Genomic DNA, 17,505 nt, shown 5'->3' with positions numbered 1-17,505 from the left:
TATACACCAAATTTATAAAATCTTTTATTGTGTTCACATCTTTTCCCATCTTCTTTTCCTCACTCATTTTTGGATCATTTTCTTGCATTCTTCTTTCACAATAGGCTCTTGTACCTATTCCTGCAGTGCTGACCCTGCTGATTTATAGGTCTCATATTCTTCTCTCTTTATTGCTCTTTGTATTTCCCTGGTCATCCACAGTGGTCATTTCTAGTCCAATTAGATGTATTTCTCAATGGTATACAGATTTCTTGAACTCTGTGGACTATACCTTAGAGTATTTCCCCTCTTCGCCGTCTTTTGCTGTATGTTAAGCACACATCTGCCTCCCTCCGTGTTTTCTGTGAGTTCAAAGATTTTCCATTTCCAGTTCTGGGGAGTCTCAAGTTCCTGATTTGAGAACACATTAAATTTTGGACTGCATTTTCATATCCTACTCTGTTATCCCTTCTGCATGATGCATCGCGTATCTGGGCAGATGCCAAGTGCCACAGTGCAAGCCCACAGCTTTAGTTATATGTTCATAATCTTTGCCGTAGTTCCCATATAGCATGCAAGTGCTTCCCAGACATGAATGAGCTTGTTTTTGCACTACCCTGTGAGCAAATAAAGTGTTATTATTTGCATTTTATGGAGAGGGAAACCAAGGGAGGAAAGTAAGATCCACATTTGTAAAGTCACTTAAGTGCCTAACTGCAATTCAGCTAAAAACAAAAAATGTTTTCTGATTCTTTAAGTTTTTTTTTTCTTTTTTCTTTTTTTTTTCCCTTCTTCTTCTCGGAAGCCTGGCTGCTTTCTTCTAAGAAGCTTCCCATTTTCCAGCCCCCTTGTCCCACATGTGGATCCTGCCTCCAACAGCACCATTTGCTCACTCCTCATTCCCACATAATTTCCTCCCATCCCCCCCTTTGCTCTTGCACAGAGGCTTAATTTATATGTACTTAATTAACATGGCTGATGGCTGGGCCAGCCTGCAGCCAGCATCACTCCCTGCAAGGCAGCCTCTGGACTGGCAGCAGGTGTTTTCCACCCTCCTTGTTTTCTCACATCACCCAAAGAACGGCGGACATAGAGGACATGGATGTGACCTGTTTGCTTTGTAGTGGTTTACAGTATTTAATTCCCAGTGGCTGGAACTTGCTTCCTACACAGAAGATAAAACCAAGAAGATGAACTCCCTAAACCCACAGTCCCCAGTGGACACTGGGGGCAACTGCTGTTCTAAGTCCTGAAGTCCCCAGCTCCTTGCTTCATTGCCAGCTAATCCTGGAAGAACATAAGCAGATCCTAGTACTCTCACTGCTCAAAGCCCACAGACCCATTCCTGGCCAGAGGCAGACACAAAACCCCTGCAGGTGCTGAGATGTCTGGTTATGGCAACAAGGACCCCCCATGCCAGAGCCTTCACTCTCCTGCCCAGTCCCTGGGCGTGGATGCCAAGGGGAAGCCACTTCTTCAGGTGCCACCCATGGCTGACCAAAACCCCTAGATTAGGAAAAGCCCGATCCTGATGTCTTTCTCATCCAGAGCTCCATGAGGGGTTTATTTGACAATGTACAGGAAAACGTGCAATAAGGGCGCTCCAGACGGAATTTCTCTCAATCTTTGCTGTTAAAGCTTTTCCACACCGTAACATTTTGGCATGCATTTGACCAGGAACCTGGAAACCAGGGTATGCAGTCCCCTTTTAGTTAGAGAAGATCAGTCCCTGTAGCAAATGGAGTCCAGAAATTTACCCCATCCTAATAATGGGACATCCCATGTGCATGGCTGATGCACTGCGTCCCTCTCCAACCCCAGCCACGTCTCCCAGCCCAGCAGGAATCTCCTCGGGCTGTGGGATTTTTCTTGATGTCTCTCAGGCTTACTGGCACTGGTGGCATCCGAGTGTCACCTACAGATGCTCCTGGGGCAGCGCAGAAATATGGCTGTGCTCAGGGTATGGGAAGCCCGGGACACGGGAGAGACAGCAATGCTCAGTCCAAAGACAGAGGGACGCAGGTAAAGGGGCAGTAACAGGGAGAGCAGCAGCAAGGCAGCCTGGGGTGGTGCCACTGCCCTGCCTTCAGCTGCACCCCCAGCTGGCTGCAGATGACCCTGTGTTATCAGGCGCTCTGCAATCAGGCGGTGCCGGGCAGTTTATGGCACCGGAGGGTTTGCTGTCACACTACCATGCTAACATTTTGAACAGTCAGGGACTCGCCACAACAAAATAAAGCTGAGCACTCTAGTCCTGCTTAACAAGCCTGCTAATGCACTATTGAAATCAATGGCACATTTGAACACTAAGAGTTGCCCTGGAGCTTTTTAAAGCATCCTGCCTGTGTTTTTCGTTTCGGGAGCACAAGTGCTCCTTCCAGGAGGGCGCGGTCTGTGGGAAAGGCAGCTGGACCGAAGTGCAAAGGAAAGGACACAAATTGTTTGGTTACACATGCCAGTAAACAGCTGCCAGCGAGTCGCTTCATCCTTCCCTGCCTCAGTTTCTTCAGCTTACAGACAGCCGGACAGAAAACCAGGACTGGTCTTCTGCAGTGCTTGAGCCCTCTGTGACTCCTGGGTGAATGGAAATGCAGTATTAAAGGTTACAGAGAATTATTCCTAAGTGGGCTCAAGGGATGTTTGTTTACACAAGGCAAAACGATAGCTAAAACATACATCATCAATGTTTAAGCAAGAGCATCTGTCACAACCTAGATGTGGACTTCTAAGAGAGGAAAGAAAGAGAAAACGGGAAATGCACAATCACGGGCAGAAAAGGACAATGGAGAAATAATGACAAATCAAATATAGCAAATTTTCTCTCTCTCAAATGACATTTCCCATCAGCTAGCTTATGTCAAAGGGAAAAAAAAAAAAAATAAAAGAAAAGATCTCCTGTGACTTTTATCTATTAGATTTTGCTCTGAATGCCTGCCACGCTCTGGAGCTGCGGCTGCAGGAAGGCCCAGCTCTGCCACTCTCAGCTAATAGGTTTGATTGTTCTCTCTGAAATTATACTCACAGATACTGACCTGCAAGTCAGCCTGACACTCAGCCTCGCACCGGGAAGGAAGGCCCCCAAGCAGGGAGGCACGTGAGTGACTGGTGCAGCCTGGCCGCCTGCAGCTGAGCTCTGCTGCTGCATCTCCGCTTGCAGAAGTTAAGTTGTCGACGGTGAGATAAGTCATTGCAATCCACAAAGTGCTGGTGTTTAGTACACAGTATTTATATTTTATGAATGTTAACAAGCAAGAAGCCCTGCACAACTGAGCAGTTACGAGCTCAGAAGGCTTTGTGAGATATTTTCTCTAAGGGCTCATTAATGTGGTCTTTTAATGGAGTACTTGCATATCTGAATCTTTAACTGTAGCTATAAATAGGGTTTATAAGCACTTGACAGTGTGTGGCAAAGCTGTGTTAGCAGTGCTTGCCCTGCTTTTCCTTTTTTTTCTTTTTCTTTTTTTGCAAGTTGCACTGGCAAAGGATATTTAAGAGGTGGAATTAAAATGTTTGCTAAAATGCAAACACGTATACATCCTAATGATGCTGCACTCTGAATACCGTTTTCACTGGGTGTAGTGCATTTGGCATGTTCCCTCAATTAACCGAGCATCACAACACCACAGCAAAACAGCTAGCATTCCCATGCTATTCAAGGGAAAATTAGGGCATAAGGAGGTCAAGCTACAGCCCAAATGTCCCACAGCAAGTCAATAGCAGAGCAGGGGTGGGAACCAACGAGCTCTAATTACCTGCCCTAATCATTAAACCGTAGAGACACAGTCTGCTTTTATTTTCCCTGGTGCTGAAGCAGTCATGTCCAGTGTGTAAACCTTCTCACTTTGCACTGAGCAGTGCAGCGGATGGCTGGATTTTCCCTTCAACCCCGGGTTCCCCTCACCCTGTGAGATGTCCACGCTGTTTCCCCCTCTTGACGATCTGTGGCAACATTTTCAGCTCACCAGCCAACAGGATGCAACCTTAAATAAACTTTTGCCAGCCCCAGCAAGGAACCAGCAGCTTAATGCACTACACAGGAGTGCTGTTTTATGATATAGTAAAAGCTGCAGGAGGAGCACAGCCTTTAACAAATCACCGTATTGTATCATCTACCAGATTGCCATTCCTATGTGCTGCAGAACATGTGACAGCTCTCTCATTGCCTGCCCCTGGGGGTACCCACAGACACCCCAGCAGCACTTCGGTGCCCTGTGAAGACATCACCACACATCAAGAGTGATGAATCTGAAGGGCTTGCTCCCAAGATGCTGGGGACTTGCAGCTTCTACCACATCCTAAGGAGTCTGCGAGGTGTAAATAGGCCTTTCTTGATTCTTTTTTTTTTTTTTAAAGGGACCTCTACATTATTTCATTTTTCCCCTGTTTAAAGGCACCCTGGAAGCTTTGATGGCCTCAGGAGAGGAACACAGAGAGACACAACAACCTTCCTCTGACTTTCCACCGTACTTTGCCTACACAATAGGTGGATTGGCATACCTCTCCAGCAACAAAATGGGGACTGCGGCCCAGGTGTGTCCTATAGGCTTTCCTATCTAGCTTCAGCACTCGGTCACGTAGCATATCTGCCCAGCCAGAAGTACATGTATTTGCTGGGGCAGGGGTCCTGAGCACATTGACAAGGCCCCTTTAAAATGACTGCAGGGAATGTGTTTTCCTCTCTGGCTGATATCTATTATAGGTCATTATTTGGATTTTACGCTAGTAATTCTGAGTGCTTCCATTTTTGGTTCATCTCTGATGTGACTGCAATCGAGTTTTCCGCATGCATACATCCTGAATTTATTTTAACTGTGCTCATTGTTTGGAAGGTAAGTGAGGATGCTATTAGCTACCAGTCTGCGTCTATGAATGATCACTTATTACTTTCTCAGTGGTTTGGTTCAGACGTGTGAAAGAATATGTTAGCCTGTAATGAGACTATCATGGGCTGAGTTGTTTGAGGGAGCCTGTTGTCAAATGGTTACTTTTATCTAAAAGGGGAAAGAAAAAATCAACCAGAATAATGTATAGCTTTAAAACGCTGATTTTTTGTGAGCATGTATTAGATGTTTAAACACCATTAAACTATTGTAAACCAAAACATGATTAAATATTTAAGCAGTATTCTCTCTTTCCTATGCAGGGATAAGTATCTATTTGTCTTGTATCATGATTTTTATGCACTTAATGTTTTTCAGCACTGTGCCGTCCTAGAGCACGAGCGCAGGCTTGTTGTCTCCTGGAGGAGCAGCTCTGAGCAGATCCCCCGAGCAGATCTCGCAGCCCCGTCCCCCCTGTTAGAGCAGAGAAAGCCCAGGAGGAGTTTTGCCTCCCTTCAGTCACCTGTGCCCACCTACCACAGGCATAAGCATTTTCCTTTGCTCCTTAGTTAATTGGCATTTTCCTCCCACTTCCCCACTACCGACCTCCCTTGCCTTGACCCTCTTCCCACTGCTGTTCTTCTCCCACTGTACACTGCTGGTCTCTTCCTTCTTCTCCCAGAATATTTCCACCTTTTCTCACTAGCTTTTTTTTCACCTTCCTCTTACAGAGCACAGCCTTTCTGTCCTTCAGCCCTTTGATGTTGAGTGCTTCCTCCTGCGCTCCCGTATCACCTCTGCAGCTCTTACCTGCAGGCCTCCATTTCGGAGGCACTCAGCTCCCCTCTTCCTGCTCCCATTTGGTGCTTCCAAGAAGGTGCTGGTGTGGGCTGAGCACCACGGGGAGAAGAGGAGGAGACTGCCTGTGGCTGGGTGGCCGCATCCAAGTGGCACGTGCCAGGAGAGCACTTCGTTCCTCCGGCCGCTCAATGTCCTGGCAGGAAGACTGCTCGCTGAGAAATGATTAGCTGTGGGTCAGCTCAGCTCTGTCCCCTTGGAACAGCTCCTGGGGGCCAGACCAGCCTCCAGGAGCCAGCCCAGGGCCGTGCCTTGATGCTGTTTCATTTCCTAACGCAGCGGCAGCCCTTGCCTGGTTTGTGGCCTGCAGGGCATGGGGCAAGCCAGCAGCAGGAGAGCACGGGGCCTGCAAGCAGGGACCAACCCTGCTCCCAGCTCAGCAGCAAAGCCGGCGACCACGCCGTTTCAGGTCCCTGTATGGGATTTCTGATCCAGGTTTTCAGCTGCTGGTCTTCTTCAAGAGAGACTGCTCTTCCAGCGAGAGCTTGGTCAGACACAGGGGCTGCTGGGGCTCCTCGCCCTGCTCCTGGGCAGCCACCGCATCCCCTCACTGAGGCCTCCTGCCAGTGCTCCTACTGACACAGGTGTGAGTTTACAGCTGGTCTAACAGGAAAGGTATTTTCAGCTGTAATTTATCTTTTTTTTTTTTTCCCCTTCTCATTTCTCGTATTTGATTTGGGTTTTACATGGGAAAAAGAGTAAAGCATAAAAATACAGTTTAATGTTCCCCTTTAAAATTTGATTTAAAGTGTTATTACCTATTTCTGTACCAGCAGCTGCTAACACAAGCTTTGCTTTTCCTCCCCCCTGCTAATTTAGTTCCGTTACCAAATCCCACGTTCACCTGTGACCCTGAGCGGGTATTATTTCCCTCCTCCGTGTGAGCAGGGCACCGGGGTGCGCTTGGCATCGCTGGCTTCAGATGAGGGGCTCTCTGGGTGCCGGCCGGGAGGTGGGCTGACACCTGTGCCAGCAGCCCCAGTCCCTCGCCACCTGTGCACATGTGCATTTATGGCAGTTCTTTTTTTTTTTTTTGTTCTGTATTTGGTGCTTTTATTGGGAGCTTACTGGAGTAAGTGGAGTAAAGTTCACAGTAAAAATGAAATGTCACTCATAGCAAATTTCATGATTCTTATTATTGGGCAGTAGCAGCAGTTTCGTATAAATTCCTAAACAAACAGATCATATCACTGATTTTTAACCTTGGCTGATCTCTAAAGCTAAGTGTATGCTACTTCTGTATCAAATCACAAAGTGATGTAAGATACGGAGCTCTCCAGCCTCCTGACATTTTCTGTAGAAAGTCATTTAGATACAAAAAGGCAAGTGAAGAACCAGGGTGGGAGATATCCTGGGAGATACTCGTTCAAGTAAAATGGATTAGAAGAAGACCACACAGCACTGAGATGAAGATACAGCTAAAACGCAAATACGGTCCATCTAAAGCACTGCTAGAGGTAGAAAAATAAATTACCCAGGGGAAAAAAAAATGCCACAAGAATGTATGCGTAAGACAAAGCCAGGGGCCAGTTCCTGCTCTCCTTTCTCATATGAGCAGTGCCTTTGACTTCATTGAGCCCAGCAGCCACATCTGGCTCTGCCTGAGCTGAACTGAAACCAGGGCAGTCACGCGGTGCCGCTTCCTCGTTTCGCTCTCGTGGGGAGCAGGCGCTGAGGAGGAGGAGGCTGGGCACCGGGGCAGCATCAGCAGCCACTAGGACAACAGGCCAGGATTCATCCTCTGTGCTCACACACATCTTCTGTGTGTCCCCAGTTTGCTCAGCCAAAAGCAGGAGCAGCAACACAGGGGGCTGCAGCTGGCCAACCCTGTGCTGCCCGCTGTGCTCCACCTCATCCATACGTGGAGCAAACGGCCTGAGGGAACGGCATGGGGCTGGGACAGGGGAGGGCCAGGCTGGGTTTTAGGGAAAGGTTCTGCACCCAGAGGGTGGTCGGGCACTGGAACAGGCTCCCCAGGGCAGTGGTCACAGCACCGAGCCTGCTGGAGTTCAAGAAGCATTTGGACAACGCTCTCAGACACATGGTCTGGTTTTTGAGGGTCCCTGCATTGAGCAAGTAGGTGGACCAAATGATCCTTGTGGGTCCCTCCCAGCTGGGGATATTTGGTAAAGGACCAAGTGGGCGTTTGCAGGGCGTGGAAGCGAGTGGTCACAGCTCTCGCCCAGCCCTTTTCCAGGCAAGTGGTGTCCTGGCAGGCCCTGTACTCCCATTGCTGGACCAGGCACCTCCAGCCCCGGCCTGTGCCCCATCCGTGCTACCAGGCACGCAGCCGGGCCCACGCACGCAGCTCGGGGCACCCATGGAGGGCCACGGCGGCACAGGAGGGTGGGCCTGAGGCTTGGCTGGAGGGAAGGAGACAGACATCATGGGATGTCACAGGCAAAGCAAATGAAACCGCGCCACATAACACAAGGAAAACATGGAAATTTTCACGAGAAACTTGAAACCAAGAACTGGAAATTAAAAACTACTCTTTGTACAAATGCCTGCTATTGATCACATTGTAGAGACCAGCCGCGAGCGAGGGTTGTGGGGAAACAAAGCATACGCTCAGCACACCATCCATCTCTACTCCCCAAACATAATTATAACAGTATGGGAGACATGAAAAGGCAGTGCAACACCATGCTCTGCAAATAAAAAGCTGGAAATACTTGTGGGTGCGAAAGGAAACTGGTGAGCAGAGGCAATGCAAACATCTTCTTGGGGAGCTGAAAAATGCTCGAGGAATAAAAGCTTAAAAAAAAAAAAAGAAAACAGAACAGAGGAATACTATTTTTCTTTCTTTAAGGAGAAAAACAACCATTAAAGTATGTATGAAGGAACACTGCAGGGTTTGCAACTGCCCAATTTTCCTACAGCACGTGGCACCAAATTGTCTTATAATTAAAAGCTGCTATAGTACAGACCACAAAAAAACAATCCTGTACTATGCCAGTGGCAAAATTATTGATAGAAAAGGGTCCTACTGAGTTTATTTTGGTCCTGTTACTGTCATCACTGACTTTAAGTAGCAGGATCCATCCCTGAAGGAAAGCCAGAGCATAGTAAGACAGAGGTTTTTTGTTTTTATTATTATTTATGCATAGCATTGTAGGATTTAAAAGCAAAGAGTCAGAATTTAGTAGCTTAAATTTCTTTTCTGTGATGAAGATTTGTTTTTTCCTTCTACTGATAAGGGAGAAACCTTATTAACGAGGCCTCAGTGGTAGTTACACTGTTACTGCTGCACTGGAAGAGATGTACACATTTTTTTCCCAAGGAGGGTTTAACTGCTTTGTAGACCCATAAAGATATTTCACAGAGAAAGCTTTATTCAATTGGAGCTCTTAAACCTCCTTTGTGAAATGTTGTGGTATTTCGTGAGATATGTGGCCTTTGCTACGCACGTGATGCTGGTAGGTTTCTAGGCATGCAAGTTCAAGAGCTTTATTTTCCAGATATTTTTCAATCAATTAAGCTTGATGGTAATGCTGTATGCACTGTAGAAAGGAAGAAAAATAAAAATAGCGGCTGACTGTCTCTGTCTCCTGCAGAACTAGCTTGATTTGCTGCTGTTGTCTTTGCCTTGCTGCCGGCAGCGCGGCTCCAATGCTGGTTTCGGCGGTTTGCAGGTTTGTGGCCCTGGAATGTTTCTGGTGGGTTTTTGGCTTCGTCAGAAACATTCCTGTGATGTGGGGGATTCCTATCAAAACGATCATCACCCTCACAGCACCAATTGCTTCTCTGCTTTTGCATACAGACTACTGCTGAGCTACAGAAAACACAGCTCTGTGTCTACAGGGTTCTTCATGGAGGTTTTTTCCTTAATGTTGCATTTCTGCACGCTTGTACAGCCAGCCCCTATGGGGGAGCAAACAAAAGGCCTTTTAGAGGCAATCTTTCAGAATGCTCCTATTGTGCCCTTAATTGCATCAAAGTACACGTGGGCTCAGCTGTATGCGGACATAGTTTTAGCTGTAGGTTGATTTTAAGCAAGCCACACATTTTATACCAAACCAATGCATAAAAGCAGGCACAAGAAAGAAGCTTTAATTTAGTCACATTACTCCAGTAAGTAAGAATGCATAGCAAGCAATAATTGGATGCAAGAAGTTTAGAGCAGATGTTCCCTTTACTTTGATTCTTGAGGCAGTGCAGTGGCAATTTCTTCCTTTGTAACAGACATAAATGATTCAGTGTTAATAAAAAAAAGTTTCAGGCATAGAGTTCTTCAAGAGCACAGGCAAGGAATAAAACACACACTGCAAAATGGGGTGCTGAGCAAGGAGGCACTCTCCTCCCCCACACCGATAACATTTTGAAAGAGATCGGGGTTTTATCCTCTATATTTGTCCTGCTTTATTATTACAGTAACTGATTTAAAACACTTTCTGCTAGGTGTTATTCATTATTCCCCCCCCCCCGAAGGAATTCAGTTGTTTTCCAGAGAGGAGTGGAAACACAGCATGCTGTTAGTCCCGACGGCAGTCACCAGCCTGCCCAGCAAGGTGCCGGCGCTGCCCTCGTGGGCACATGGCAATGTCCCAGCTACGAGTGTTGCCACATCCAGCCAACCAAAACGGGAGGCTGCAGCGGGCAGGTTTGGGCAGGGGAGGGAGCAAGGAGAAGGCAACTGTAGAAAAAGGGGCTCCCCCCAGCAGCTGCCACCTCACTGTCTTCCTCCACACCTTGAAAATCCCATGGGAAGCATGGGGGAGGCTCCAGGCTACCCCACTTCGCAGCACTGGGGTGCCCACCTGGCCCTTCACATCAACAGAAAACCCCACAACATCCCAGCCACACAAAATTCCCAGGATGGACAAATGGTGGCCCAGGGAAGCTGGGTTTGGCATGCACAGCCACAAGTCCCCAAGAAGCAGGAGAAATGCAGCCTTACATCCCATGCGCCAGACAAGAGCTCTCTGCCATTTGCTTTCTCTCCTGCCCCCACCCTCAGCAGCACAGCTATTTTTCTCCCAGTGCACTGCAGCATTACTCAAGGGGAAAAAGGAGGAAGATTTATTCCAGAAATGTTTTGCCTCAGCTACCACCAAGGGAGTGCTCTGGGATGAAGCAGATGCAACTTCCCCAAAATTCACATTTTCCCAAAATGTAAACTGTAAAGGAAGAGCGTTTGCTGGAATAACCATTCCCTGATGGCTCCATCATCAGCTGCCCCTCTGCCCGCTCCGCTCACGCAGCTTCTCCATCAGCACCACAGGGACACAGGAGGAGCAGGAAGCGTGAGCTCTCACAAATGAAGTAATGGGACTAATGCACGAGATGGACATGGCAAGATGCAAGGAGACCACTCACGACTTCTAGATCTGGAGTTAGGCAAGTAGTAGTGCTTTTAGGCAATTGTTCCATTGGGGAGGGCTTAGAAATTACACCCAGAAAACAGAAATTGGAAGCTGATAGAGCTGGATGGACCACACATTTCAAGGCAGGCCACTCCCAGTTAAGGCAACAGTGTGCAACAGAAGGTGGCTGCTCTATGGTGGACATAAATTTCCTCTGGCCCACGCCCAGTGGGCCTCCGCATCCAACACTATGTTGTACACTTTGGGATAAGACATGATACTTTGTAGAGTTTTTGGATGATTTCTGAGAAATTTGTCCATGGTTTTTTTTTTGGATCTCTGCACCTCTATCCGAAGGCAATATGATTTTATGCAAGGCTACTGTGGTCCCACAGACGGGACAGAGCTACACTGTTTATGGATGCTAGTAGTGTCAACGCTCACAACCATACATGAGCACACTGTATGCCACCACAAGCACCAGTACATTTATCTGCACTCACATTAAATACAGTGCATCAGTTCACCTCTACCAAGTTGTATATTAGACAGCCACAGAGGTGGAAGAGGTGCAGAAATGAGACCCCAAACCAGTACATTCCCACCATACCGCAGAGTAGGCTGAGGCAGCAGGTTGGCTCGCTCCTGCTTCTCTTCTGCCCTCCAGCCTTTGCAGAGCTGGAGCTCTGGTTCCCATTTCATCCCACACCCTGACCAGCCAGGCCAGGGGACACCACGGTGGCAGAGCCTCTCAGGCTCCTGCACACATGGGCCAGGGCAGCTGGCAGGGTGCAGCCCCAAGAACCTCCTGGCCACGGGCAGACCACCATGTGCATCCTCCCCTGGGACAGTGCTGGCTCCTCTGTAGCTTCTGTCCCATGCGGGTGTCTGTTCACAGCCCCTCCCCTCCGCCCCTCCCCGTGGAGCCAGGCCTGCACACACTGCGGCCGGGTGGCCAAGGCCCGGTGCTCCTGCCCTCAGGAGGGGGAGGCTCGCAGCAGGGACCCCTGGGACTGCACAGGCCACGGCCACGTTTGCTGGGCAAGAGCAAGCACAGCCGGGGTTTGCCTGGCACAGACGCTCCCCCCCCTTCCCTCGTGTGCCAGAAGGATCGTGGGGCTGGGGCAAGGAACATCTCGTCCTGCCAGGGCATGAGCCATCCTCCCCCGGTCTCCAGGAGGCACAAAGAGACCTCGAGCAGTCTCAGGCAGACAGGCTTTGTGCTGAGTTCCTGCAAGCATCGCTGCTTTTATTTAAAGCAAAAAACACAGGATGTTACAGATGAGTGGAGAAACGCCGACCGCCCCGCTGCCTGCAGAGCCACTCAGACTGGAGAATGTTTTTCTGGAAGTCGGAGGGTCTCCAGACAGGATTAGGAAAGCACACAGTGTCTGCTTTAGCTTTCTTTTCTCCTTTTGGGCCCAGCTTGGCTGCGGCTACGCCTCACCCCCGCAAGGCCTCCTCAGGAGCCCCCGCAAGGCAAGTGGCCAGGCTCTGACGCCCTGCCACCGGCGTGGGCTTGGCCAGTCCCCAGCAGCCCAGCGTGGCCCTGGCTGGGCCTGTGGCAGGGCACTGGAGACCCCAAATCGTGCTCAGCTTTAGGCAGTCAAGCTGCAGCCACCAGCAACTTGCGCCACCACTGCTTCATGGTGCCCACAAGATGCCAGCTTCCCAAGTATATGACACCTGATAAAGAGTTCCCTTACTCTGCTTTGGGGAAGAATCTCCCCCCCCCCCCCCTTTATCCCTGTATTGAGGATTAGCAAAGAGAAAGAAAGGCACAGCTAGATTTTTTTTTTTTAAATGTAAGCTTGTGCTTTTTATTCTTCCAGCTAAAAAATCACCAGCCAGCCTGAAGCACCTAACATGTTTATCAAGATAAACTGAATCCACCTCAGACACTGGCTTCAGAAAACTAGCCAATAACTTATTTATCTGTCCACAGGGTCCTTTCCCAATGTCACTTACCTTGCGGTGGCAGAAGAGCTAGAAAGTAACAGGAGACCTCATATTAAGGCACAGGCCACTTCTAGTCTACATGGCTTTAATGGAGCTACACTTAATTTATACTCCCTGAAAAACCTGGCCCAAGGTGCCTTTTAATTGATCACAATTAGAAACTCATGATTGACTGCCCACAGTATTGGTGACCACAATGACATGGTCTGGGGGAGAGGCAGTTACTATTTTGAAACTACAGTTCCATTTTTTGAGCATAGCAAAATAGCTCGGCAGTGTATTGAATGACATAATATTACTCGTATGCTTAAGCACCTGGGTCCTTGATCTTGTGCTTTATAAAGTGCTTTGAGCTGTGCTGTAATTGCCTATAAATATGCTGCTGATCATGCTTAAAGGGACACTGGCAAGGTTGGCAGGCGTACAGTTTGACTTCATAAGATGACATCCTAAAATAGTTTTATTTTCAGTCTTTCTAAATTACTGGACTGCACTTTCTATCAAGCTTCTTTTTATCAGTCCAGCTCCTATGATTAATGATTTTACCCCCTTGAGCATGCAAGTAAAAACACTTAGCTGTAAAACTTTTCCCTTGATGTGAATGGGGACGACCTCTCTTGCCCTTACGGTTTGCAGTAAGGTCACCCCGTGTTGAAGCAACCTCTTGCGAAAGACATCTTCAAACAGAGAACAGGGCTGCAGGGATCAGGTCTGGGCAAGCCTGGAGCTGCACAAGGTGTCCATTTTCCAGTGTCTAGCCTGTGTTTGTCAGTCATTAGTCTTGTCCTAGCCGAGCTGAAGGGGAGGGGATGCAAAAATTGCAACGAAGAGCCAGGGAACAGAGTTCGAAGTTGGCGATGCGGCTTCAGCTTCACCAGCTCCTCAGCAGTGCTGCCGCGATGCAAAGGGTGGTGGGATGGGGAAGCCGCAGGGATGAGAGCCCTGTCCCCTGCTGTCACCTCTGCGAGTGGCTCTGTGGTGGGAGCCCAGTGGGGTGGGAGCTGCAGCTGGCTGCTGTGAGGCTTTTTGATCTCGGGCACAAGTGTGGGGCTGGGCTTTCTCGTCAGGACAGAACATAAATAGCTAATAAATGAAAGGTGACCTGTGATTTTTCATTTTATGAAGGGCCTGATTTGTTTCAGAGCTGAGTAACTCAGCTCCCTTCATGCAGCAGTCCTCCAGCACGCTGCATACTCATGGTGGAAACATGCATGTCCCCATAGCCAAACCCACCGGTGCCACTAACGTGGGAGCAGGGGACGGTGCCCAGGGCAGGCAGGGGCTGCTGTTTAAGCAGAGGGAGAAACTGTAAGTGAAGGCTGTGTTGCTGGTGCCAGGGTGGATATGTAGAAGGGCATGTTTGGAAGAGAAGATGTGCTCAGCCTCCCTGATGTATCCTGCTAGACTCTGCTCTGCGAGTTTTGAAGACGAAGCTGTTGATTTTCCCAAGACACAGGCCTGCAGCCAGGCTTCACATTCCTTTCTGCCAGGGAGGTGAAAGATTTACAGACGCTCTGGATGCGAGGCAGCACATTTGCTGTGCTCGTCCATCACAGGTGTGCGTTAGTCACAGGACAGGCGCTGCCTGAACTCTAGGGACCGGAGAGAAACCCTGGCAATGTGTGAAAGAAAATTCGGAAGTAACTGAAAAACAAACAGAAAAGGAAGGTCTCTGGAGCCTGGGAAGCAGGCGCACCTGCAGCAGTCATGCTTGAAACTAGGGCTGGGGAGCGCTGGTGGCCAGTGGCATCCCTCAGTGCAGCAACTCCTCTTCCTCCCAACTTGTTCTTCAGTTACAGGAAAAAGTAAAAGAAAAAAGAAAAATGTCTCAGGCTGAAGAGCCTACAGATCAGACATAGGAAAAGCTAATGCCAGCCTGATGTCAGACCCAGCACAGCATTTCAGGGGTCAGGAAGGTGCACCCACAGCAAGGGAACAGGGCAGCACAGGAGCCCTGCCTCTCGCACAAGCTGTCTTTGTCGTGTGCGCACGCGGAGGCAGGAGAGCACTCGGAGGAAGCCTTATGCTTCTAACAAAAAGAATGTATTTTGAGTCCTACTAATTACAGAGAAATACTTGAAAGTGCAACTTGGATATATTTTAAGAGCTTCCAGAAACGAGAATAAACACAAAATGAGCCCAAAGTCTGTACTTTTATAACCTCAGGCTTTTTAGACAAAGTTTGTATCTCCTGATTTGTTTTGAGCTGACCTGATAATTTTAAATGATTGTCCTTGAGAACTGTAAAACTTGCTTTATTTTTTCTAGGTTTATTCCACAGAAATGCTTACAAAGCAATAAAGCCAATCATAAAGCTACGATTATGTCAATTCCGTGTTGTGGGTATGCAGGGAGAAACTAACTGAGAAGGAATTCTAGGGGATTACTGTAACCATAGTTATACTGTTTATATTTATATACTATAGTAATAACAGAAATGCAACAGCAACTGTGCAGCTACAGAAAATATCCAGCACCCTTTAAAATATATGTATATATACTGTATTTACCTAGATTAACAGGGACCTTAGGAACTGACATATTATGTATACTCCATCTTCTGTCTGATTTATTCAAGTTGTATCTGATCATGTTTTTCTTCCCATCAAAACTGTGGTCGTGCCTGATGTTCACTGACAGGAACCCAAGGTCCAGAGCAAGGTAAACACCTGGAAGCTTAGACCATGAGTGTGTAAGGGACATTAATTTTCTGACAGTGGTTTATAATGGACCACATACATTTTCCCACTATAATTGGTATATACATTCAACAGTTTTATTGTATGTTGGTGCACATTATTCAGCACAGCTGCTAGAGAGACATTGCTGAACTGGTGTTTCTCTTCCATGACAAACACCTATTAAGCAGTCAGCATAAACTCTTCTTGTTACAGCCTCTGACATCACCCTCAGGGCAAGCGGACACAGAACAGCAATTGCTGAATTGCGTATGAAAATTATAGTTTTATTGTCTATACAACTGAAGGTTTAACTCTGATTCCTGCTCGAGTCAGCTCTGTTATAAAGAAGCAATTCTTTCACGGAACAAACAAGCACAGTACACCATTGTAATCAAAGGAACAGGCACTATTTATGTATTGGAAAGACTTGTTCACAATAGTGCTAACACTCTAATGCCCCAGAAGCCACTATTTTAGCAGCTGTAGAGAAAAAAAGCATGACTAACAAGATGCCACACAGAGTCAGACACAGTTTTTTTAAGAACACAAATGGAATCATCCCATTTGATACAGCTCAGTTTAATATGCACGACTGGTAAGTAGGGATCATGTATTTAATGTTTATATAAGCAGTTTCTCCACCGCAGCGTTCAAAGGCTTCCAGTGTCTCTTGAATCAGATCTCCAATATTTTCACGCTTCTGCTGGCTGTAGTCTATCCCATCGCCTGAATTAACTGTTTAATAAAACAAAAAGAAAAAAAAAATATATATTAAATTTGGTGGTACACTTTGAAATAATGACATAGAAAATTGGAATTGCTCATCAGTCACTGTCCCTCTATTAGAAATTTTGCTCTGTGACACAAAACAGCTGAATTTGAAAACAGGATGTTTTTGGTTTCTCTTTAAGGCTCCGTCAGGCTCCCCCTTCGTATGCCTTCAAAAGCTGTTCATGTATGCATTGCTTTAGTATCTAAGTAAAAATCCAAAGAAAACACGTGCTATTATAAGATATGGATAGACTCTCTGTTACAGAGTTAATCTCTTAAGACCATTACTACTTTATTTCGTAACATTGCTTATTTAGGACAAAATTCTACTGCCAGACGCATAAATGCTTATCTACAGAATGTGACTTAGGTTAGACTTGTTATGCTTTGAAATCTTCAATAGCTATTGCTTTGGGATTGTTCCATGTTAGACATCATATTCACAGACTTATGTCGTTTCTGGTTGAGGGGACGTCATTTGGCCTAAAAGAGATATTTGGAGTATAACATGGCACTCATTCAATTTCTGCTCCCTGAAAAATGTGTAAAATTAAGTCAGTGTCAAAAGGACAAATTATTGCTGCCCCTACACGCTGTAACATTCACTCCTGCTTTCTCTAATATGGATTAGCAAGGGTGGCACACACTCACACACACAGAGCATAATCATTCAAAAAAATTCAGTGTAAATAACCGTGAGAACACAAAATACACAAGTAGGAAATAAATCCACCTGCAACGATGCGAAGACATTTAAAAGAGGAAAATATGTTCCATTTTGTTTAAAAACAGTATACTGAAAACTGCCTTAATATGGGTATATTTTAAGACATATCAAAAATAATTTGGTAAGAGCATAATGTACGCTGACCAGGTGCAGTGCAGTGGCCAGGCGGAGCGGCCGTTGCACCGCCGTGGGGAGTCCACATGCAGTCAGTCAGTGGTCTTGCTCCAGGCTGTGGTGGCAATGTGCCCATGTCACACATTTAACATCTCAAATAACGCTGCTTACTTATTACAGTCTCAGCCAGCCGGCTAAGGACACATTTGTCATGACAACGCAACCAACTTTTTGTGTAGTGCCTGCCTTTCACATCAGAAATGCAGTGCCCACAAGGGTGAGGGTAGGTT

The 17,505-nt window shown here is 47.2% G+C and overlaps 2 protein-coding genes across 2 annotated transcripts in view; one reads left to right on the top strand and one right to left on the bottom strand.

Annotated features, from left to right (window-relative positions):
- Positions 1 to 5,611, top strand: part of LOC310897086 (uncharacterized protein) — a 34,160-nt gene extending 28,549 nt beyond the window's left edge. The window contains exons 2-3 of the transcript XR_014582036.1: positions 3,004 to 4,509; positions 5,178 to 5,611. The gene's annotated coding sequence lies outside the window, so the exon portion shown is untranslated. The remainder of the gene's footprint in view (positions 1 to 3,003; positions 4,510 to 5,177) is intronic.
- Positions 5,612 to 15,866: 10,255 nt separating this feature from the next.
- Positions 15,867 to 17,505, bottom strand: part of PACRG (parkin coregulated) — a 220,782-nt gene continuing 219,143 nt past the window's right edge. Inside the window, exon 6 of the mRNA XM_083830277.1 lies at positions 15,867 to 16,338. Within this exon, the coding sequence (XP_083686403.1) occupies positions 16,178 to 16,338 (161 nt within the window). The 3' untranslated portion in view covers positions 15,867 to 16,177. The remainder of the gene's footprint in view (positions 16,339 to 17,505) is intronic.

The sequence above is a fragment of the Anser anser genome (assembly GCF_964211835.1).
Source record: "Anser anser genome assembly, chromosome: 3".
NCBI lineage: Eukaryota > Metazoa > Chordata > Aves > Anseriformes > Anatidae > Anser > Anser anser.
Note: the sequence above shows the minus strand (reverse complement) of the source record. Positions and strands in the feature narration are given on the sequence as shown.